General features: G+C 55.3%; 11 protein-coding genes across 11 annotated transcripts; 8 read left to right on the plus strand and 3 right to left on the minus strand.

Annotated features, from left to right (window-relative positions):
* Positions 1–124: 124 nt before the first annotated feature.
* Positions 125–3,049, plus strand: WHR41_04740 (uncharacterized protein; the record flags this gene model as incomplete). The annotated part of the gene is made up of 1 exon (XM_069373346.1): positions 125–3,049. The coding sequence occupies one exon, from the start codon at positions 125–127 to the stop codon at positions 3,047–3,049; it is 2,925 nt and encodes a 974-aa protein (XP_069229208.1).
* Positions 3,050–3,604: 555 nt separating this feature from the next.
* WHR41_04741 (uncharacterized protein) lies at positions 3,605–4,405 on the plus strand (the record flags this gene model as incomplete). Its single annotated transcript, XM_069373347.1, has 3 exons — positions 3,605–4,023; positions 4,081–4,219; positions 4,289–4,405. 3 exons carry the CDS (start codon positions 3,605–3,607, stop codon positions 4,403–4,405), a joined length of 675 nt encoding a protein of 224 aa, XP_069229207.1.
* A 470-nt stretch (positions 4,406–4,875) lies between these two features.
* Positions 4,876–6,867, minus strand: WHR41_04742 (uncharacterized protein; the record flags this gene model as incomplete). The annotated part of the gene is made up of 1 exon (XM_069373348.1): positions 4,876–6,867. One exon carries the CDS (start codon positions 6,865–6,867, stop codon positions 4,876–4,878), a length of 1,992 nt encoding a protein of 663 aa, XP_069229210.1.
* A 1,343-nt stretch (positions 6,868–8,210) lies between these two features.
* On the plus strand, positions 8,211–9,002 carry WHR41_04743 (uncharacterized protein; the record flags this gene model as incomplete). Its single annotated transcript, XM_069373349.1, has 1 exon — positions 8,211–9,002. The coding sequence occupies one exon, from the start codon at positions 8,211–8,213 to the stop codon at positions 9,000–9,002; it is 792 nt and encodes a 263-aa protein (XP_069229209.1).
* A 50-nt stretch (positions 9,003–9,052) lies between these two features.
* On the minus strand, positions 9,053–9,967 carry WHR41_04744 (uncharacterized protein; the record flags this gene model as incomplete). The annotated part of the gene is made up of 2 exons (XM_069373350.1): positions 9,053–9,525; positions 9,580–9,967. The coding sequence occupies 2 exons, from the start codon at positions 9,965–9,967 to the stop codon at positions 9,053–9,055; spliced, it is 861 nt and encodes a 286-aa protein (XP_069229212.1).
* A 631-nt stretch (positions 9,968–10,598) lies between these two features.
* Positions 10,599–11,528, plus strand: WHR41_04745 (uncharacterized protein; the record flags this gene model as incomplete). The annotated part of the gene is made up of 1 exon (XM_069373351.1): positions 10,599–11,528. The coding sequence occupies one exon, from the start codon at positions 10,599–10,601 to the stop codon at positions 11,526–11,528; it is 930 nt and encodes a 309-aa protein (XP_069229211.1).
* Positions 11,529–12,473: 945 nt separating this feature from the next.
* On the plus strand, positions 12,474–13,526 carry WHR41_04746 (uncharacterized protein; the record flags this gene model as incomplete). The annotated part of the gene is made up of 1 exon (XM_069373352.1): positions 12,474–13,526. The coding sequence occupies one exon, from the start codon at positions 12,474–12,476 to the stop codon at positions 13,524–13,526; it is 1,053 nt and encodes a 350-aa protein (XP_069229214.1).
* Positions 13,527–14,826: 1,300 nt separating this feature from the next.
* WHR41_04747 (uncharacterized protein) lies at positions 14,827–17,210 on the plus strand. The gene is made up of 6 exons (XM_069373353.1): positions 14,827–15,410; positions 15,469–15,642; positions 15,697–15,867; positions 15,924–16,183; positions 16,239–16,515; positions 16,571–17,210. The coding sequence occupies exons 1-6, from the start codon at positions 15,102–15,104 to the stop codon at positions 16,934–16,936; spliced, it is 1,557 nt and encodes a 518-aa protein (XP_069229213.1). The 5' UTR covers positions 14,827–15,101; the 3' UTR covers positions 16,937–17,210.
* Positions 17,211–17,465: 255 nt separating this feature from the next.
* WHR41_04748 (uncharacterized protein) lies at positions 17,466–18,173 on the plus strand (the record flags this gene model as incomplete). Its single annotated transcript, XM_069373354.1, has 2 exons — positions 17,466–17,508; positions 17,570–18,173. 2 exons carry the CDS (start codon positions 17,466–17,468, stop codon positions 18,055–18,057), a joined length of 531 nt encoding a protein of 176 aa, XP_069229216.1. The 3' UTR covers positions 18,058–18,173.
* A 129-nt stretch (positions 18,174–18,302) lies between these two features.
* WHR41_04749 (uncharacterized protein) lies at positions 18,303–19,107 on the plus strand. The gene is made up of 2 exons (XM_069373355.1): positions 18,303–18,692; positions 18,879–19,107. Exons 1-2 carry the CDS (start codon positions 18,516–18,518, stop codon positions 18,954–18,956), a joined length of 255 nt encoding a protein of 84 aa, XP_069229215.1. The 5' UTR covers positions 18,303–18,515; the 3' UTR covers positions 18,957–19,107.
* A 655-nt stretch (positions 19,108–19,762) lies between these two features.
* On the minus strand, positions 19,763–21,062 carry WHR41_04750 (uncharacterized protein). The gene is made up of 2 exons (XM_069373356.1): positions 20,133–21,062; positions 19,763–20,077 (listed from the first exon to the last, which is right to left on the minus strand). The coding sequence occupies exons 1-2, from the start codon at positions 20,872–20,874 to the stop codon at positions 19,905–19,907; spliced, it is 915 nt and encodes a 304-aa protein (XP_069229095.1). The 5' UTR covers positions 20,875–21,062; the 3' UTR covers positions 19,763–19,904.
* Positions 21,063–21,691: the final 629 nt, after the last annotated feature.

Below are 21,691 nucleotides of genomic sequence, written 5' to 3' on the forward strand. Positions count from 1 at the left end.
ATATCACGTTCACCCGATAACACGCTCCACGGCCACAGCTCCTGGCCAATACTGATCCACGGAGCTCACTGGACAACCATGCGCGAACGATAGCTCCCACGCCAGCAATTGAGACGCCCCCACCATGTTTACCTTCACCCCTCTGCTCGGCGCGCAGTCTGCCTCGCCGGCTTCCTCCTCGCTACTGGAGCTTGATGGCGGCGTCAAAATCCTCATAGACGTCGGCTGGGACTCTTCATTCGCAGCTTCGAAGCTCGAACACATCACACAGCATGTGTCGACTTTATCCGTCATCCTCCTCACACATCCGACGCTCGATCATTTGGGCGCATACGCGCATTGTTGCAAGAATGTACCGCAATTCAGCAGAATTCCAGTTTACGCGACCATCCCGGTGATCAACTTAGGAAGAGCGTTACTGGAGGATCTATACGCGAGTTCAAAGGTTGCAGCAAGCGTGGTGCCAGCGTCGGCGTTGGGCACGGGCAGTGTCGCTGGAGAGGGCGACAATGAGGGAAGCAACATCCTGTTGCAAGCACCGACTGTGGAAGAGATTGCAGGATACTTCAATGCGATCAACCCGCTCAAGTATAGCCAGCCGCATCAGCCCATTCCGTCCCCGTTTTCGCCGCCACTAGGAGGTTTGACGGTCACGGCATACTCAGCTGGACACACGCTCGGAGGAACAATCTGGCACATCCAACATGGGCTGGAGAGTATCGTATACGCGGCGGATTGGAACCAGACGAGGGAGAACCTATCACCTGGGGCTGCATGGCTTTCTTCAAGTACCGGCGGTGCTGAGATCATTGAGCCTCTGCGCCAGCCGACAGCTCTCATTTGCAGTTCAAGAGGCATCGAAAAGGCCAACCCCTTACCCAGGAAGAAACGTGACGACACGCTGGTCACCTTGATCAGAGATACCATTTCTCAGGGCGGCAAAGTGCTGATCCCAGCAGACACATCCGCGCGCATCCTTGAAATTGCATTCATCCTCAACCAAGTCTGGCGAGAAAACATGGACGGTCCGCACGCGGCGACTTACAAGAACGCCCGAATCTACATGGCCAGCAAATCTACCAAAGCCACCATGCGGTATCTGCAGAGCATGCTGGAATGGATGGACGAGAGTGTGATGCGCGACGCCGAAGCTGCTATGACCGGCAAAGGCAAAGACGCAACCGTCCACCCACTTGACTGGACTCACATCAAGCAAATCGAGAAACAGTCACATCTGGAGAAGGCCCTTCGAAGGAAGAGTCCCTCTGTCATCTTGGCCAGCGACTCGAGCCTGGAATGGGGTTATTCACGACAAGCATTGCAGGCGCTGGCGGGCGACTCGCGTAATCTGGTGATCATGACTGATAAGGTGACGCCCGAAGAGCAAGGTCCTTCTGGTTTAGGGTCTCAGCTGTGGAATCATTGGCAGGACGGTACGGCGCAAAGCTCGAGCCACTCAGGTGCGAAGGTCGTTGATAGCAGCGGCGCTTCAATTCAGCTCCGCCAGCCGGATACTCAACCCCTTGAAGGCGATGAGCTTCTGGTCTACAACCAGTACCTCGCTCGACAGCGCCAACTGCACTCTACGCAACAAGGCGACAACACTATGCCCGGTGACACAGCAGGCGCAGATTTGATCGACGATCAAGCTTCGGTATCCTCTGAATCATCCGACGAGGATGAAGACGCTGAACACCAGGGTAAAGCCCTTAACCTGTCCAACCAAATGACCCAATCGCACAAGCGAAAAGTCGGCATTTCAAACGAGGACCTCGGAATTAACGTCCTTATCAAAGGTAAAGGCGTTTACGATTATGACGTCCGGAACAAGCGTGGTCGCGAGAAAGTGTTCCCTTTCATGGCGCCGAAACACCGCAGCGACGAGTTTGGCGATCTGATCAAGCCGGAAGACTATCTTCGAGCTGAAGAGAAGGACGACATGGACGGCGCGGATGCGAAAGATGACACGGCCCAGGATAATGCATTGGGTCAGAAACGCAAGTGGGGCGATGTGGCGCCCGCGCCCAAGGGAAGGCGAGACTCGAAGCCGCAGAATAAGCGCTCGAAGGTGGAAAAGAAACACGAGCCTGATGACATCGATGCGGCCATTGCAAGAGCTACCGGCGAGAACGTCAAAGAGAATGGTGACGGCGATGATGATGACGAGAGCGATAGCAATGAGGAGAGTGATTACGAGCCAGAGGACGCCAGTTCGGAAGGCCCACAGAAGGTCGTGTACTCTGACTTGAGCCTCGAGCTTCACTTGAAGATTGCTTACGTTGACTTTTCTGGCCTTTTTGAGAAGAGAGATTTACAGATGTTGATCCCACTCATCAGGCCCAGGAAATTGATTTTGATTTCTGGCGACCAGGGCGAAACGGCTTCCCTCGCTGGAGAATGCCGCGAGCTGCTGTCGGGAGTGAGCGCTGCCGAAGTGTTCTCGCCCCTCATTGGTGAACTCGTCGATGCCAGCGTCGACACGAACGCTTGGTCACTGAAGCTGAGCAGCAGACTGGTCAAGAAGCTAGTCTGGCAAAACGTGAAGGGCCTCGGCATCGTCGCTCTCACAGGTCAATTAGGCGCTGAACCAGCACCATCCGCAGATGACAAAAAAGAGGCCGAAGACGATTCCGCGCGGAAGAAGTTGAAACTCATCAAGCCCGAGACCGAGGTCAAACCCGCCGCAGACGGCGAAGCAGCAGCAGCGATTCCGGTTCTGGACCTCCTTCCACAGCCCACTATCACCTCCCTTTCCACGCCTGCACAGCACAGCACGACGCATCCCATTCATGTCGGCGATTTGCGCATCGCAGATCTCCGTGCTCTGCTTCGCAGCTTAGGACACCAGGCCGAGTTTCGCGGTGAGGGTACGCTACTCGTCGATGGCAGCGTGGTAGTGCGAAAAGGCGCCAGCGGCAAAATCGAGGTCGAGTCGGCTGCAGGCGGCCTTGCCGTGCCACAGTATAGAACAGCAGGTAGAGAGGGCACGTTTTGGGCGGTCAGGAAGGCAGTGTATCAGGGTTTGGCCGTGGTGGCTGGGTCACGTTGAGTATACCCCGTGTAATAACCTATTGTACGAGAATTGGAAAACTTGGAAAACTTTCGAAACGGCATATGCTGCCTGCAAATCACAGGTCATGCGTTCTATTGTACTCTCACTCGACTTACATGTGTTGGCTGTGATCGCCTCGGGTTGCTTGCTTCGAAATTGTGACTGCCAAAGACAGCCTGACAGATCCATGGCACAAGCCTGGCGACTTGAAAGGTGCTTGTGTATCAGCATTCACCAGGAGACAAAAGTGTGCTTCTGCCAGCGCCCTGCCAGCGCACTGTCGAATCATCCGGGTCACCAGGTACTGCCAACCTCGGGCCTTCTGGAACCACGCCGCATTGACTGGGCTTGTTTGCTGTCAACCAAGACACGCATATAATAACCCCATCCTTTGCTACCACCTCCTTCCTTTGGCCAACATCTTACTCCTCAACAAACGAAGAGCAGCGTGTCAAACACCCCTGCGGCAACACTGCTAGCAATTGCCATCCACCCACACCCAACCTTCTCAAGACCAAGACACATCGCCCTCCTAACCCACTCAACCCCTTCATGGACCCCGTCCCCTACACCTGGCGCGCAGGCACGGGCTACACCCCCGCTCCCAACCCCAACCCCAATCCGAACCCGGAGATCCAAATCCAACTCCAACCCCCGACCATAATCCCCATGACCTGCTACAACCACTCCTACTACTTCTGCACGCCGGCCCAAGTCGCCCTCGCAGCGCCTGCAGCGCCCGCAGCGCCCGCCTCAACTACTTCAAAGAAGTCTTCCACATCCTCGAAGAAATCCGAAGCGCCCAAACCACAGCCTCCGCCCGCCCCTGCCTCCGAGAGCCACAAGAGCGGCAACGCGCCGCCGAAGCTGCGCTTGGGATCCAACTACATGTTCCCGCCGGAGCACACGAAGCTGCACATTTTCAACAAGAGCTCGAAGGTCTGGGAGGAGAAGTATAAGGGGAAGTCTTTGTAAGTTGTCACCCCCTCTAGTTACCAATCGTGCGATGCTAACGGTTGATTGTTTAGCGATTTCAAGCAATTCACCGTCGCCACGACCTTCACGCCGAGCATGGTGATCGAGAACGTGCTGGGCAAGACGGGCGACGACGCGAAGGGCTGGGCGATTACGGAGGTTGTGGAGATTGGGGATGGGGAGTGGAAGAAGGTATGGATTTTTTTTTTCCCTTTCGTTCGAGATTGTAAGAGAACTCTGCTGATGATTTTACTTTGACAGGGCACGACGATCGAGTACGGCGGCGACAAGTCCGGCGGCTCGCTCGCCAGCATGGGCTGGTCGGGCAAGAGAGGCAACAGCCTTCCGCCGGTTTGGGCTGTTGTGCACCGGGTGTGAGACGATGCTCGGATGAGCTGATGTCTACTGAGGCTGGGTGTTTGATTCTGGGTGTACGATATGACTTGGGTTTCGGGGAATTTGATGAAGGCCTTTCTGACTATGTGGGATCTCGAGATAAGCGACATGACTCTTTCTCGAGCGGCGGTGCAGACGACTACTGAGGCGACAGATGATTTTCTATTCCAGGGATGATGATGGACTGTAGTTGTTGATTGGAGACTAACCTATTTGCTATGTAAATTCTGTTCTACCATGCCCATCCAACTCTATGCTACATCCCAAGATCCAGCCAAACGAGATAGGAGAGAGAAGACCCGCGACATCTGTACAGCTTCCCATGAACCGGAAGCTCCCAACCGAGTGGAAATTCTAAAGAAACCAAAAGCCGCAACCCAAATCGAAAAGCCAAAAATCCCCAAAGAACGCCATCGCTTATGCCACGAAACACCGTTCCCCCCAACAATCAATCACTGTTCATAAATCGTCAGCCCCTCCTCCTCATCCCCGTCCTCAAGATCCATTCCCTCAGACCCATCACTCTCAACACTCTCCCCATCACTTCCCATACTCTCGTCCTCTCCACCCCCAACCCCCTCCCACTCCTCCCCTCCAACCTCCGTGCCCAACTCCGTATCCCCATCGCCCCACCCCACCAGCTCCGCCAGCCCCACAAACTGCGAATTGCTATGCGGCGTCGCGTACGCGAACGGCGTCGTGCCCCTCGGCACCACGCGGGAACCCTGGCTGCGCGCGTCGGCATCCGAGAGCGGCTCGCGCGAGAGGCGGGGCGTGAAACCGGCGCCGCGGCGCTCGGCTTCGGGGGAGGTGGAGAGGCGGGGGCGTTTGGTCATCGCTTTCGTTGGGACAGGAGCCGTGGCGGAAGAGGTGGGAGCGGGGGTGTGCTCGAAAGAGGCGGCGCGGCGCTTGAGGGCGCTTTCGGAGCTGGCGAGGGAGGCGGTTCGGGGGCGGAGAGGGCGGGCTGTGGAGAGGGGGGACATAGGGTGGGGTGGGAGGTCGGCGGGGTGTGGCTGGGATTTCTGGGAGGAGCCGAAGGAGGAGTGCAGGCTGGGCGCGTGGTCGAGCTTGTCGCTGTAGGACCAGCAGGCTTCGATTGCTTTGCCTTTGGAGAAGATGTGGTTTTGGACGTTGCCGCGGGCGTTGCGTTGCGGGAGCTCGCGGAGGGTTTTCCAGGTCCATTCGCCTCCGCTTGTTTGGAGGTAGGCGTGGGGCGTGGTGATGTATAGACGGCGTTGCCCGTCGTTCGTTTTCATGAGCGCACTTGATTCGAGGAAGTCGGCTGTCCATGCTGCTGAGGTTACCATTTCCGCTTGGCTTAGGAAACGAAGTCGCGAGGACTTGCGGACTTTCCGAAGTGGTAAGAATTGCTCCCTCAGCCCTTGGTACTGGTCGAGAAGCTCTGACTCGACATCGGCGTTCGAAGGCAGCACTTTGCGAAAGGCGTTGTTGATCGTGTCCAGGATATGCTTAGAAGTGGAACCGGTAAAGGTGAGATCGCGGACAAGACCCCGGCTGGCAAGACGCTGGAACACAGTGCCGGTAGGACCGCAAGCTTTCGGTGAAAGCCAGTCGTAAGCATCTTCAGCCCAGGCTTCAATAGAGTCGGTTGTCCAGGCAGTGGATGCTGAGGAGTGGAAGGAGATCTTCGGCACACTCTGTGGTGCAGACCACTCCTCTGTATCTTGCCTTGTAGATCGCTGTGAGTGCTGGCTGGCATCGCTGGAAGTAAACCAAATGCCTCGAAGCGCACTTCCCCATGGAAGTAGCACTACCTGTACCTCCCACGGACGCGTAAATGAGGGCATCGCAGCGCTCTCCAGATCGAACATTCGCGACTCGAGGGCCTCAAACCGAGGTTCAAGCTCGAGATTTGTTGCAACGGTAGCCAATACAGCCGCCTCGGTGTGCAGAGCGGCCGCGCTATCGAAAGAGCCGTCTGATGCGAATGACGAAGTCTCGTTAGGCAGGAGCCTGCGGCGCTTGCTACCAGTGGCCTCGGGTGAGTTCCGGTTTCGCTCAGCTTCTTCGCGCTCACGCTCTCGCTCTTGGTCACGCTCGTTGCGCCATTGCTCCAGATCCAGAAGCCGCACATCGTGTTGCTCGAATTTGTCCTGGACTTCTTCGACCGGCACATGAGAGAACGACATGCTTTCCAGGACATCCAGTCGTCGTCCATAGCTTTGCAGAATGTTCTCCATATCGCGTGACAGTACGGGGTCCGTGATGCCGTGGCTCACACTTGGAAGATGCTGAGGCGGCGTTGGAGACTGTGCTCGGCCGACAGGATGTGTTGTAGAGAGTGGTCCAGGCGGGAAGCGAGGCGGTATCCCCGGTCCAAAGGCATTCAGGTCAGGCGTTCCGGCGATGCTCCTCACGGATGGGGTGGCCTCCTCAGTAGCACTTCCAAGATATCCATCGTAGCCGGCCCGTGCAAGCGACATGGATGGTATAGTGACTGGAGGTCCCATAGGTCTCCCGGGCTTGATATCACCATCGACACTGGGAACGGCCGTCGACGGCAGCTTAGATGTCGTGACCGAGCCTGCGCCATCATCCTGGTTTCGCGCGAATCCATTCAAAGCCTCCCACACGCGCGTATTGATCGACCGCGATTGAGTCGCTCCGTCTGGCTGTATTCCCAGTCCAGCAGAAGGCTTGGGCGACGCTCCAGCGCCAGCCTGGTGCACCCTATAGTATCCCTCCGGTGTCGCGCGACTCGGCACGTGATGAGCTGCTTCATCCTGTATAGCGCTCACAGCAGGCTGGATTGGCGCCAGACGCTGAGGAGTCCCAAAGCTGTGATAGCAAGCATGGTGTCCACAGAAACAGAACTCCTTGGGCTCTTGACCTCCAAACCCACTCCGATTCAACCAGAAACGCTCGCAGCCGCACACAGGCGTCGAACCGCCGCAGCTCAAGTCCCGGAAATTGCACGCTCCTTGAGGGAGTTGACTTGTATAGTCTTCTCTACTGGTATTCTGATATCCTGACCCTCCTACTCCGCCTGAAGCGAACGCACGGTAGGAAGCCGCCATCGGCGGCGACAGCTAATGCCACCAATGGCCGCGGTCTTCAGCATGTCATTCTATCACAGCAAAAGGTATGGATCGTGGGCGCAGTTGGTTCGGGTGGTGCTATCGGTGGGCGAGTATGTAGGAAGCGACGCGGTCGACTACAGGACGTTCGGGCGCGGGACAGGACGGGCAGGCAGGAAAGTTGTCAATGGGCACGCGAGGGCATGGGAGGATGTCGGGAGAAAGGCAGAGGAGGAGTGGGCCAGTCATCTGCGACTACTGCGCCTGCGCCCCACGCATGTCGTCTAGCGCCGACGCAGGCGTGCAGGGATGGTTGCCTTCGATACCGATACCAAGTCTGCCTCAGTCCCACTTCTGCCCAGCGCCAGCGCCGGGGAAGCGCAGAGAGGCTGCCGCGCCGGCCGTGCAACCAGCAGGCGGCAGCGGCGCGGCCTTTTCACGACGCTTGATACAGCAACGCCTGCGCAAGCCTGGCGCGTGTGTGACCGAGAGGCCCGCATTAGGACGAAGGCAAACGCTTTTCGGAGGCAGATCTCGCCAACGCCAGCAACGTCACCCTCGACACGCACGCACGCACACCACTTGATCTTCCGAGTCTTTGTGTCAAGCGAGCGAACGCTCCGCGTTTGTCACGCGTCGGCAGATTGCAGCGCATGCAGATCGGCTACATATCTCGAGGCTCGAGCACAAGACTACATTTGTAGGTTGCCGGGGTGCGTCGCACGCCATCACAGACACCCGCCATCGTCATGGACTACGAAACGCCGGATGGCTCGCAATTCTCCCTGCGAGAGGTCTACGCAGACGATGCCAAGGGAAGGTCCGTGTTCCAATACACCTCCATCACCGCGTTCGTCGACGGCAAGCCATATGCAGGCAAGAGCGAGCAACGCGTCGAAGACGTGGACGACGCAGACATTCTAGGCCTCCTTCGCCCTGTGCCAGCAGAGAACATTCATCCTCCGTTCTCAGCAAACTTTACGCAAGCGCCGTCGCTCGATCACGCGGCACACTACCTGAAGGCACCTTCGTTCATGTACGAAGATAGCGAGCCCGGGCGCACGTTCGTCGCCGATTGTCTCCTGAACGAGGCCACGGTCCTCGAGAGATTGCGCAAGCACCCTCACCCCAACATTGTCGGCTACCATGGCTGCGTTGTGAAAGACGGCCGCATCACCCAGCTGTGCCTCCAGCGGTACAAGTGCAGTCTCGAAGACTACGTGACGCAAGGTCTGTCGCGCCAGCAGCGTGAGGATCTCTTTGAGGATGTCATTTCTGCCGTCAAGCATTTACACAGCCTGGGTTTGGCGCATAATGATATCTGTCCGCAGAACGTATGCATCGATTCTGATGGGCGTCCTGCGATCGTGGATTTCGATTCATGCATACCGTTTGGGGAGAAGCTGCTGAAAGGCGTAGCTGCTGACCGTGGTGGCGGGGAACTGTTGTCCGATCGAGAGAACGATTTCGACGGCTTAGACGATCTGAAATATTTCCTGGATGAATTTGACGACGAGGGAAACACCGAACGAGGTCCTTGAGGTAAGCTGGAATGCTCCACTAGAAATCAATATCACAACTTATTGCGTGGCTATGTACTCGTGCTAGCCGACGAAGTAGCAGACGCAGTCGAATTCGATCCACCCCCGGTACCTCCACTGCCGCTACCGCCGTTATTCTTCTTCTGCACGACAGCCTGCACGACCTGCCCCGCTGAATTAAACACAATATCCACCAGCGAGTTCAGCGGCGAATACGAGAACTCCTTCTGCGTCAAGCCGTTACCCAGGCTCTTCGTCACGCCCGTCTCCGTCATGTTGCGCGTGAAGTCGCCCACGATCGTGCTGACGCCGCCGACTTCCTGCACGATGTTGCCCAGGTTGTCGACGAGGAAGTTCAGCGTGGAGCCGCCTTGGGTGATGGAGCCGAGCAGGCCGTCAACGGCGCCGACGACGTCGCCGATGACTTCGCCCGCGAGGCTGGTGACGTTATTGATCGTTTTGATTAGGAGCGGATTGAGGTCCAGTGATTCGAAGACGCGGTTGACGATGTCGACTAGGTGGCCTGAGGGGAAAGTCAGCGGGCAGCAATGCGATTGCATTCAGTCTAGAGGCTCACCAAGGCGGACCACCAGTTCCAACTCAGCATCAACTTCGGCGATTGTGATGTTGACTTTCGAAATTCCGACCTGGACACCAGCGTTGATCTGAACCAGATTGGCCACTTTGGCGTTCAGGTTGATGTCCGCTTGCAAGTCCTCGACGGTCAATTCGATGCGGCCGACGTGAAGTTCCGGGACGTTGAGGTAAACATCAGGCGGTGCACCAGCTGTGGCAGCACTAGATCGTGAGCGCGTGCTGGTCGAGTTGCCGCCGGCGGTGGAAGTAGTCCGAGGAGCTGTGTTAGTCGTCGGTGAAGTTGCCGCTGTTTGCGCCGAGACGTGGATGGCGGAAAGCAGCGTGATTGCCAGCAGCAGGCACAGACGTGCCATTGCGCGGTATGCCATGTTCGTCCAACGATTACCAGAGACAATGAATGTTGCAGGAGCACAGGACGACGTGAGAGGAACGACCGTGGGAGAAGATTTCAGGGTTGGGAGCAACCCATTCAGCGTGGCAATGCGGCCAGGCCATTTCCACCTCCAACCCGTCTTTCATCATCCCGGCTCAGCACGAGGTCACGGACAGCAGATGATCTGCCGAGTATCGATAGTTCTTCAAGAAATCGACGAGGCTAAACATGTGCCTTGGTCTTTAGCGCGGGGTGAAGACGCTAGGGAGCCAATGAAACGCGGGAACTTCCCATGGCAATCTTACAACCACGCCACTGCGTTTCACCAACGGCTATACCAGCCTTTTAGCTCGCCGCTCCCCCACCATTAAGGCAGGATTACCGTCATCAAGCGCATATTGGGACGGGATGTTCATATCACTGACCAGGATGCGTGGACCTCCCGGGTCGCTGTGCATGGGCTTTCCAATAGCTCTAGATCACCTGCTGGATAAGTTGGCAAAGGTTGGTCAAGGGCATTTGCCGTGGTTTGGGAAGCTCAGGTAGGGACATCTCTGCTTTCTTTGTCACCTCTTGCGCTCTTCCCTCGCAGGCTCTCACTGAAGAGTTCCCATCACCTCACCAAGATGCTGTCCCTCGCCCTCAACTGCCTTGTGGCATTCGCCCTAACCCTCACCTCCTCTGTCCACGCTCAATCCACCGAGGCCAGCACCACAACCTCCTCCGAATCCGGCGACGGCTACGTCGGCTACAACCTAACCCTCGAAGGCGACCAAGACTCGGTCATCTACTCGACCGCCAACACGCGGGCCAACGCCAGCTTCCCGGACCCGGACGTCTTCCTCAACGCCTCCGTGGGCGTCGAAGAAATCAACATCGAAGTCGACAACCTCACTGCCAAAATCAACCTGGACCTCCAAGTCCTGCAGCTGCTGCAGTTCAACGCCGGTGTCGACCTCTCCGTCGACAAGGTCCAGCTACTCATTCAGAACGTCAGCGCCCGCGTGCTGCTCGAGGCGCGGTTGGAGAATCTCGTTACAATGGTGGATGATGTGCTCGATTCTTTGGATCTTAACCCCATCATTGCGACGCTCGGCGAGGGGATCGGCGATATCGTGAACGAGACGACGGATGCGGTCGGTGGGGTTCTTGGTGGAAGTGGTTCCTCGGGTTCGAGCTCTGGCAACGTCAAGCGCTCCTTCGAAATCGACAACAACATCCTCTTCTCCATCAACGACTTCTCCGGCAACTCGCACACGAACCGCGTGCTGGCGCAGAACGGCGATATCGTCGAGCAGGATCTCGACAACGACGGCCGCGTGTCGGGGACCAAAGTCGTGGGCTCGTACGCCCGCGACATGACGTTCAATGGCAACGAGGATACGGTTGAGAGGGATGGAGAGACGCTGCAGAGCAGGCAGTATTTGTACGAGCCGATTCATGGTGTGCAGGCCGTGTCGGCGATCTTCATGAACGCGGCGGGGACGGTTGTTGGGGCGCAGGTTTTGAGCGAGTTGGAGGCGGGTGGGTTCGCTACTATTGAGGCTGATGATTAGATGTTTGGTATGATACAAGCTCTGCGTTCGTTCATTGTGTCATCTCATGTGCCTTCAATACCAACTTGATCACTCCTTCCAGATCGATATCAGATTCCAACTCGATTGAGACATCTACCATTCCTTCACAGGTTGAGAAGAGAACAAGATCGGTATTTTTTCGATCGATGATTACGGGAACGCAATTTAAAGACATCACTTCTGGCCGATATCGATGCGATCGTGGGTCTCCGTGTGTGTTGCTCCCTGTTTGGGTCTTGCGAAAATGGGTCAATTTCGCCGTATCCTTCATCAGACGGCCGCGGCCACCCATCCACCTTTCATCTACCTTCGACAGTTTGTCATCCAACTTATCCTCATTATCAATGAGGATTGCTTTTCGTGGCAATGGGATGCATCGAACTTGCTACGGCGATGATTCTTTTCCTTCGGTCCACTCCCTCGGAAAACATCTCCTAGCGCCACCATATCGTGTACTTGCTCCGCGGCATCTAGAGCTCAGATTTGCACTATGATTTTAGTTAACATCTCTGTTGCCCTTTGTGGACTCTGCGATCCGGACCATAAGGCGTAGGGCCGTAAGGCTGTTCCCCTAGGCGTGGGATGGGAAACCGCGGAGCGGACATTTGGGTCTGACTTCCCACCGTCGAACATCCGCGGCCTTAACATCAATGCGATCGGCAAGTGCGCAGGAACGTGCGGCAACAACGGTTTGGCATGATCAGATGATGATGCATAAATGGGTGATTGACGCTTGCGGTATGTGAGGTAGGTACCGCCGTGCACATTTTCTTACCTGGCTTTGGTTCATCATATGCCATTCTCCTTTTTGTCGCCTCAACAGGGACTGCTCATATTCCGCCGTGCGCATCTGTACGCGTCATTCTATCGTTTGCTCAAGGCACGCCTTCACCCACATTTCATCTTTCTCATCTGCCTCCAACAATGCGCACTCATCACAGGATTGCAACGTGCTTCATGATAGGATTCATCCTCTGCGGCACAGCGCTTACCCTTTCTCTGATATACCTGCGATGGCATATTCGAGATCTGTGGGAGTGCATACACACATACGCAACCTTCGACGCATTGGACCTTGACCTGTTCACCTACCCACCAACCTACGCAGACACCAAGCTCGCGGCTCAATCACCCCAACTAGCCCCCAAAATCCTGCACCAAATCATGCTCCACGAAGAACACCACAACACAACCCTATCCAAATACACCACCGCCCGCCAAAGCTGCACATCCCTCCACCCAACCTGGGACCACAAGCTCTGGACCAATAACAACGCCACCATCTTCGTCGTCACCAACTACCCGCACATCCTCCCCCACTACCTCTCCTACCCACAACCCATCCAGCGCACCAACATCCTCCGCTACCTGCTCCTCCACCACTTCGGCGGCGTCTACCTCGACGCCGACATCACCTGCCGCGCGCCGCTGGGCCCCCTCCTACACACACCCTTCCTCACGCCCGCCGCGCACCCCGCAGGCATCAACAACGCCTTCATCCTCTCGCGCGCCCAGCACCCCTTCCTCACGTCCCTCATCGCCCGCATCCCGTCGCGAAACCTGCCCTGGCCCCTGCCGTACGTCGAAAACATGCTCTCGACGGGCTGCATGTTCTTCTCGAACGCGTGGATGGCGTACATGCGGCGGCGCGACGGGCTCGATTCCCAAGACAGAGTCTTTGTCCTCGCGGACGAGCGCGGGAGGCTAGGGGCGCATTTGCTGCGCGGCCGGACGGTGACGCCGCTGTTCGAGCACGGCGGCGCGAGCAGTTGGCATTCGTGGGATGCGGATCTGATTCGCTTTTTGGATGTGGCGGGGAAGCCGTTGATGATATCCGCGGCGGCGTGTTTGGCGGCGATTGCGGGTGTGGGGTGTCTTGTGGTTATGAGGAGGAAGCGAGGGTTGGTGAGGCGGAGGGGGAGGAAGGGGGCTGATGTTGAGAAGAAGCGGGGCGGGAGTAAGACTCGGGTGATGTGAGGTGTGGTTTGTTGCTGGATCATGGGAGTGATTGTGATGGCAAGAGAGACTGCTTGAGACTTGATAGATCGTAATTGTGGTGGGTTTGCCCTGTCTGGATATAACCCGCCATGCTCACCTAATGTTAATGTCTTGATCCTTGAAATTGTTCCCGCTCCTGTGCTTGGTCCAAATTCAGCAGATCATCTACTATGAGTATACTCACTCCACAGACTATAAACAAGATCCGTTCTGATGGTTACCTAGGTAGCCGTCCGAGGATGATGTTTTGCGAAACACGACAGGCCAAGGCCAAGCCGGATGAAGCTCGCATGCGTGCTTACAAGAAGCTGATGGAGATTCGCATGCGGGGCCACATTAGGGCGACAACCTTGCTTTTTGGGAAATGGTAGCAAGCCACTTTTTGTGTAATGTGTATCCTTGTTATCCCAAGACCGAGGACTAAAGTGTTTGGTGGTCTCCGCAGTCGTTCGTGTCAGACGTTTGGGAAGATAACAATGTTACGCGGAAGCCAAGGATCCAATGCATGGCTACTTGCTGAACAGCGTACTGCTCAGATTATGCGATCCGGTTGTTCGAGTGACCCGAGGTTGGTGAGGATCCCGAAAAGCATGCCACTCACATTCACCCTGGATGGCATCCACAGCATGTTAGCGGTCAGATCTACTGTACGCCTGGCCGAACGGCCCTTGGGCCCGGCTTCTTAGCGCATGGACACCTGCAGGCCTCCAATTGTCGACTCCGGCTTTGCTCCGACTGCACGATGCCGGCCAACGCCACGCCCGCACGTGGCTTGATGGAGGCATGCGTGGGAGGGCAATGTTCGGAAGTCGGTGAAACGGTTGTAACGTACTGTATTCTGTACCTCGCTGTTCGGACGATCAACAACGCGAGAACACAGCCTCAGCGTGTTCTCGCCAAGTCGTCCGGGGTCACTTCTCGCCGATCGGATATCACGTGGGACGGCAGGCGAGAAACGGCGTTAAGGTTTGGCGCTAAGGTCCGGGGATTGGAGAGAGATGGCGGAGAAGCTGGAGAAGAACAGGAGAAGAGTGGGTCGGCCGACGGTCCCAGCTCGCTCACCAAACGCCTCGGTGCCACAGAAAGATGCGTGCGCGCAAACGGTAACGCCGGCGCCCAGCGCGCTTGTCCTCTCGCAAGTGATTGCTCAAGCAAGCCTCGTCCAGTGAGGGCTGTAGCTTGGTTCCGGGCGCCTGTAAGCTTGAGAATGAGCCTAAATGCGCCTCTTAACGAACGAATACGTGAGTCTGCAGCCGACTCGGTACCTTGGGTATGGCTGCAACCGCATACTCATGCCGGGTACTTCCTCCGCAACGCTAGTGGGTGACTGTCCACCTCATGGCACGAGTGGGCCATGTGCTGTCGATCGCTCCCCGGCAACATTCCCCTCACGCAGAGCTTAGCGCATGATGATCCCGGCCGTCTCGTCAAGACTATATTATTGCTGATCCGTTGCTCTCGTCGTTCGCGTCGCTTTTTTATTCCTGTAGCGGGCCAAAGTCTGCAAGAAAACAAATCTTGTTTTGTCTCCATTCAATTTTATCGATTGCCACCATGGACCCCGAGAAGACTGGCATTGGCCACCACGAGGCGCTCAACGACGATGATGTCGTGGGCGAGAAGAAGATAACGCACGAGGAGGCGGAGCACTTGCGAGCTCTGTCGCCGGAAGAGAAGCTGATCGAGAAGAAGCTGAAGAAAAAGATCGACGCCCTGATCATGCCGACTGTTGTGGTGGTCTATCTTATGAACTACATCGATCGCAACAACTATGCCGCCGCTAGGTTGCAAGGTTTGGTGGAAGATCTCAATTTGGAGGGCAACCAGTACCAGACTGGTCTCTCCATCCTGTTTGTCGGTTATGTAAGTCTGACATCCATGTTGCAATGGATTTGGGCTATGCTAACGTATACCTACCTAGGTGCTCATGCAAGTGCCGTCGAACGCTGTCATGAACTACGTCGGACGTCCATCGATATACATCGGCTTCTTCACCGCAGCTTGGGGACTTGTCTCCCTTCTCACCAGTCAGACTACGGACTTTGGATCTATTGTCGCCTGTCGCTTCATTTTGGGTATTGTCGAGGCGCCATTTGTAAGAGCTATGACACCGACAACTTCAGAAGAACAAAGTCACTAACATTCGTAGTTCGCTGGCGTGTTGTTCTATCTTTCGAAGTGGTACACCAAATCAGAACTCAATCTCCGAATGTCTATTTTCTACTCCGCCTCCCTGATGAGCGGCGCATTTGGACCTCTCATTGCAGCTGGCATCTTGAGTGGAATGGATGGTGCTCGCGGCCTGGGCGCGTGGCAATGGGTATGCCCCTACGACTTTGGCCGAACGTATAAATGCAAACTAACAAATCCGAACAGCTCTACATCATCGAAGGAGCAATTACCATCCTCATTGGCCTCATCGTCATGGTTGTCCTTCCCGACTTCCCCGATACGTGGAAGTCGTTGAGCCCTGAAGAGAAGCACGTGGCCAACCGCCGTCTCGCTCTCGATGCCGCCGAAGCCGATGTTGACGAGCCCGGTGGAATGTCTCAGCTTCGTGGTATCAAACTGGCATTCCTTGACCCTAAGACATGGGTTCTTGCCATTGCTTACCATGGCATCACTGGCGCTGCAGGGTGAGTTGCACTTGTCGAAAGACACTCAGAATCGAGCGCTGACCATTTCGAACAGTTTCCAGAATTTCTTCCCGACACTGGCCAAGGAAACCTTCAACTACGATTCCAACGTGATCAACCTCCTTCTCGCAGCACCGCCATACGTGTTCATCATTTTCTGGTCCCTCGGTCACTCTCTCTTGAGCGACAGAGTTGGAAACCGCTTCTGGTTTTTCCTGTACCCGGTGCCGATTGTGCTCGTGGGCTGCTTCATCTTCATGTTCGCACACAACAACGGCGCGAGATACTTCTCTCTCTTCCTCATGATGTTCATCTTTGCCATGAACGGAACTGTAAGTCTCCTTCGCCATACACCTACCTAGCTCGAAACTGACTCCCTCTCTCCAGACTTACGCCTGGATCGCAAACGCCATCCCCCGTCCTCCAGCCAAGCGCGCCGCCGCCCTCGCATTCATCAACAGCTTTGGCAACGCCGCATCCATCTGGACGCCCTTCACCTACTTCACCTGGTCTTCACCATACTTCCACCCAGCAATGGGGATTATCATCGGCCTGACTGCCATTGCTGGGATCTGCGGTATCATCCTCCGCTTCCTGTTGGAGAGAGACAACAAGCGTTTGGCACGCCTGGAGAACGAGAGCGTCGAGCTATCGGAGGCAGATCTGAAGAAGTTGCAAAAGACTGCGGACATGGAAGGCATTGATATTGCCACCGCAAGGCAGCTGCAGAAGGGATACCGGTTCATGATCTAGTGGATTGTGGGAGATATCATCAGTAGGGTTCGGATAAGCCATTAAGGTCAACGCGTAAGCGTGCGCAGACTGCTCGCAAGCCGACCTCATCCTGTTTCCAACCGTTTTCGTGACTGCGATTTTCACATCAGTGTGCAACACAAGATTAATGCCAAAGGCCGCCGCCCAATCGATCTGTCAATTAGGTGCACAGATCCAAATCCAAAGAAAGGTCGGTAACGCCATGGTCAGACCGCCTTCGAGCTTGAGGGTATTTGAATTTGTCAGCCCCGCTCTTAAAGTTCATTGATAGAAACACATTGGTCTGTCGCACAACCCTAGCAAGCCATGAGCTGTCGCTTGAACTTTAAAAGGTCTATATAAAAGCAAGCTGTCCGCTACTCCTGCGAGAAAGTAGGCACAATTCACTGTTTCATTCTTTCGGTACTAGGCCAGCACGCAATCGACATTCGCTACACACCCAATCACATAGCTTCAGCTAGCCCAATCAGCATGGCAACCACCCTATATGACATGAGGTACGAAACCCATGGCGACGGCTAGATGTGTCTACCATGCTAATTCAGCTGCTAGTGAGCACTAACCTCGTAGAAACCCTACCTGCACTCAAGCTATAAGACTCACCCAATCCAGGCATCCCGCTCTTCATCCGCGGTCTCACGCAACTCTCCCACGTCCTCTCCAAAGGAGAATCGTGGGCCAAAGAAAACAGCAAAGCCCCCGACGAGCTCCTCCAAGCCCGTCTCGCCCCGGACATGCAGCCGCTGCGCTTCCAAATCCACTTCGCCTGCAACAGCGCCAAAGCCGTGCTCTCGCGCGTCGCGGGCTTCGAGTGGGTCGCCGAGAAAGACGACGAGACGACGCTGGCGCAGATGCAGGAGCGGCTGGCGCGCACGGTGGCTTTGCTAAGGACTGCCGAGGACAAGAAGGAGGCGTTTGTGGGAAAGGAGGAGCTGGAGGTCACGGTCGCGATACCGGGCCGGGAGTTGAAGTTCCCGGCGCTGGTTTACTTGCAGTTCTGGACGGTGCCGAACTTTTTCTTCCATATTACGACGGCGTATGATATTCTGAGGCACTTGGGGGTGCAGATTGGGAAGCCGGATTTTTTGGGCGCGCCTTAGGAGGTCTTGCGGTGACTAGGAGTGCCATGTTCATGGCTTGCAGGAATCGTGGATGGAATCACAGTCAATGAGTACGCATAGAATGATATCAATGTCGATTTCAGCTCCTGAAGACATCCACAACGCGTGATTTTGGATTCATTCCTCGAGAGCGCCCGCGTCACGCGTGGAAATTGATCGGCGTTTGCTGGACCTCGGCTCCTGTCCTCCTCGGCCCTCGAAAGCCCGCCGCCTTTGGTATCCACCACTCACAGCCTCACCATTACTATCTCCCATCAACAGTCGACCGGCCTCGGTAGTACAGCGATACACGCATATATTCACAAGCATTACCTATCCCTCTTCTCAGCGGATTGCAGACCCGTATTCCGCGTGCCGCACATCTCACAAATCACTCGCGCCCGAACCAGACAAGCACGCGCCAACGAACCATCAATTGCCGATAGAGACCGCCCACCATGTCAAAGCAATTTACCGCCAACGACGTGAAAGAGAACGGCAGTGTAGAGAAGGGCCTCCACATCATCATTGATAACGATGTGTACGAGATGGGAGGTTTCGTGGATGAGCACCCCGGCGGAGCCAAGATCTTGAAGAGGGTGGGAGGGAAAGATGCCAGCAAGCAGTTTTGGAAGGTGAGTACACACCACATACGTTGCTCCGTACCGGATGGGTTTTGTTCGCGAAGATGTACTCGCGGGCAGATATGTGATGATCCCGTTTGGGCACGCGATCACCGGCCGGAAGCATCACCTTTCTCCTGCGACCTTCTTGATGGACACTATTATTGAGCAAAACAAAAGACTGACACGTCCTTGCAGTATCACAACGAGTCCGTCCTCAAGAAGTACCAAGAACGGTTAAAGGTTGGCACACTGAAGGAGTCGTCGAAGCTATGAAGCAACGAATACATACACGCTTGTGTCTGCAACCGATGTTACGTTCCATCGACATTTCCCATCGCTCAATGTTGTGACTTGCTACAAGGCTTTGGACGGGCAGCTCGAATATCTCAGCTCTCATCTGCACCTCCAAACCTTTGTGTTTTAGAATGCGTCTGATGTGCAACAGCCGAACAGAATGCTCAGCCTGACGCCTTGGGTGCTTCACACACAGTCACACGCATTCTGAGTATCAATCTCACCTGCCTTCAGAATCGCCGCGCTCGAACAAGAACCAAACGAGACGACACTTTGCCTTCCTTCACAGCAGTCTGCATGCATTTCGCCGACCCGACCTTCCGACCCCATTGGCTTCCAGTGAGGCGCACTCGAGAAGCCGACTGACCTTTTTCGGCATCAGAGGCTACTGGTAGACGAAAGCCAACTCTTCACTGCGCCCGCCGTCGACTATGGTCACATCCGTGGCCATTCTTGGACCAAACCTACCTCGCTCCCTCTGACAACCTCGGCTCATCCTCGGCACATCGTCGATCGGCCCACCCTGTACCAAAAAAATCGGCGAAAATTGTCGAAGGCTCTTCCAGAGCTCCCCAACGTTCCGCTATTTGTCTTGAACCTTGCCGTCGCCCTTGTTCTCATCAATCAAAGCCCTTGCCGGGGTAGCTCAATCGGTAGAGCGTGTGGCTCTTATAACGATGATTCACTTACCGGCCTCTGGCCCTCACGTGATCATTGAATCAAGAGATCAACCTCAAGGTCGTGGGTTCGAGCCCCACCTTCGGCTATTCCTATATCAAAGCTTCATGAGACCTTCTTTTTTGATATTTTCTGTTTTTTGGTGTAAGGTGCTATTGTGTCTGTCGTTCGTATTTTTTGCTGTACCAGTCGAGACTGTATAATGAAGTCTTGCTCATTACAAAAGACGTCCCTGCTACTATTCCCGCTCTATACTACCATACGGAACTTGAGCTTGTCCGCTCCAGTGATATCGTCTTTCTGCGCTTCCAGCTCGTCAACATCCCACTTGCAGTTGATGAAGCGTCCCGAAGCCCACGGTCTCGACTCCTTCGAGAACCAGACACAAACGGCACCGCAAAGCGTGATGTCGTCTTGCAGCACTGTGATCATTCCGTCAGTGACATCCCACACAAAGCACGTATGAACACCACTTACTCGCTTTCAAAGACTCCGGTGCGAACTGCGCGGAATGGCTCATGACACCACCCGGATGCAGCGCCACACAGTTCAGTCCCTCTTCAACGTAAGCCTCTCCAACGTGCTGCGTAAGCCGGTTCAGAGCATGCTTGCTCGCGCTGTACGCGATCGGCACGCGGTTGGTCATGTGCGCAGCCATGGACGTGATGTTGATGATCTGGCGGCCCTTGCTCTGCGGCTGGATCATCAAGGGGATCAAAGTCTGCATGGCGTACATAGGCCCAATGTAGTTGAGGTCGAACAGCTGCGCATGCTCCTCCGGGTCGGTTTTGTCGAGGCGGTTGAAACCCTCGTTGGAGCCGAGGCGGCCGGCGTTGTTGACGAGGCAATCGAGGCGGCCTTGGAATTCGTTCTCGATGATCTTGCGGAGCTCCTTGAAGGTCTCGAGCTTGGAGGCGTCGGATGGGAGAGTGCGGACGGTGATGGAGGTGCCGTTGCTCTTGGCGATGTTCTCGAGGTCTGATTTGACTTGGTCGAGGTCGGCGGCCGTCCGGGCTGTGATGATGATGTTGCTGGCTTTTGCTTGGGCGTAGGCTCGCGCGATGTATTGGCCGATACCTTTACCGGCTCCCGTGATGATGAGTGTGTAGCCTTCCGGAAGCGAGACCGTGGAGGGGTCCGTGGAGGCATTGGGCTTCGTGTGGATGATCTTGGTCATACCGTTGCCCATATGGGCAGGCGTTTGAGGTTTCTGAGCCATGATTGCTTCGTGGTCAGGTGTCTTCTCGGTAATAGAAGGACGAGATCGATTGACGTCTTTGCTTGCGCTGGGACGCTGGGATATCTACAGGAAGTGCTGTAGGTTGAGGGAGGGGAGCCTTTATCAGACGAAGTGATCTAGATAGAGTTTATCCTTGTTATTGAATAGGCTACCTAGTATACCGCGGTTCGTATGTAGGTACAGACTTGGCAGGTCGCCTTAAGATGAGATGTGTATCCCAAGAGCGTCTTCGAGCAAGATGTCGTCACGCTTCGGCTTTTGTCCCAAAGTCCGAAGACCGAAGGAGTGGGGAACAATAAAAGGATGTCAATATATCTGAACTTGTTCAACTTTAATGAAAGACGAACTTGTCGGCGTGTTCTGCGCACGCTCCATACTGTGATATGGATGCAGTTCTTGGGGCAAGGAGCACTACGGCGATGAAGTCCTTGAGCCTCGAGACGCCTCTACATGGACCCGTCGAAGCCAATTCGATGTGGATCAGACCATTTCGCGTGCGACCATCCTAGTTTTTCCATCATCGGACCTTTTTTTGATTTACCTGTCAAATGTCAGACACTGCCGGAACTCCTGATCACTGTCACTGATATCAGTGTTACCCTGATGAGCAGGCTGCGGATACCGACCGGAACCTATAGTATATGGAAATTCTACAATATGCAATAGGCTACCCTGCCCACGATGACAAAGATCGGATCTTTGCAACGCCAGACTGGCGTTGTGGTATTGGCAAAGTCATTGATTACTGCAAGCCAATTGCGCTTCATCAAAGCGAACATCAGGTAATAAGCAACCT

Source organism: Cladosporium halotolerans, assembly GCF_011745625.1.
Source record: "Cladosporium halotolerans strain TM138-S3 chromosome Unknown Sca16, whole genome shotgun sequence".
In the NCBI taxonomy this organism is placed as follows: Eukaryota; Fungi; Ascomycota; class Dothideomycetes; order Cladosporiales; family Cladosporiaceae; genus Cladosporium; species Cladosporium halotolerans.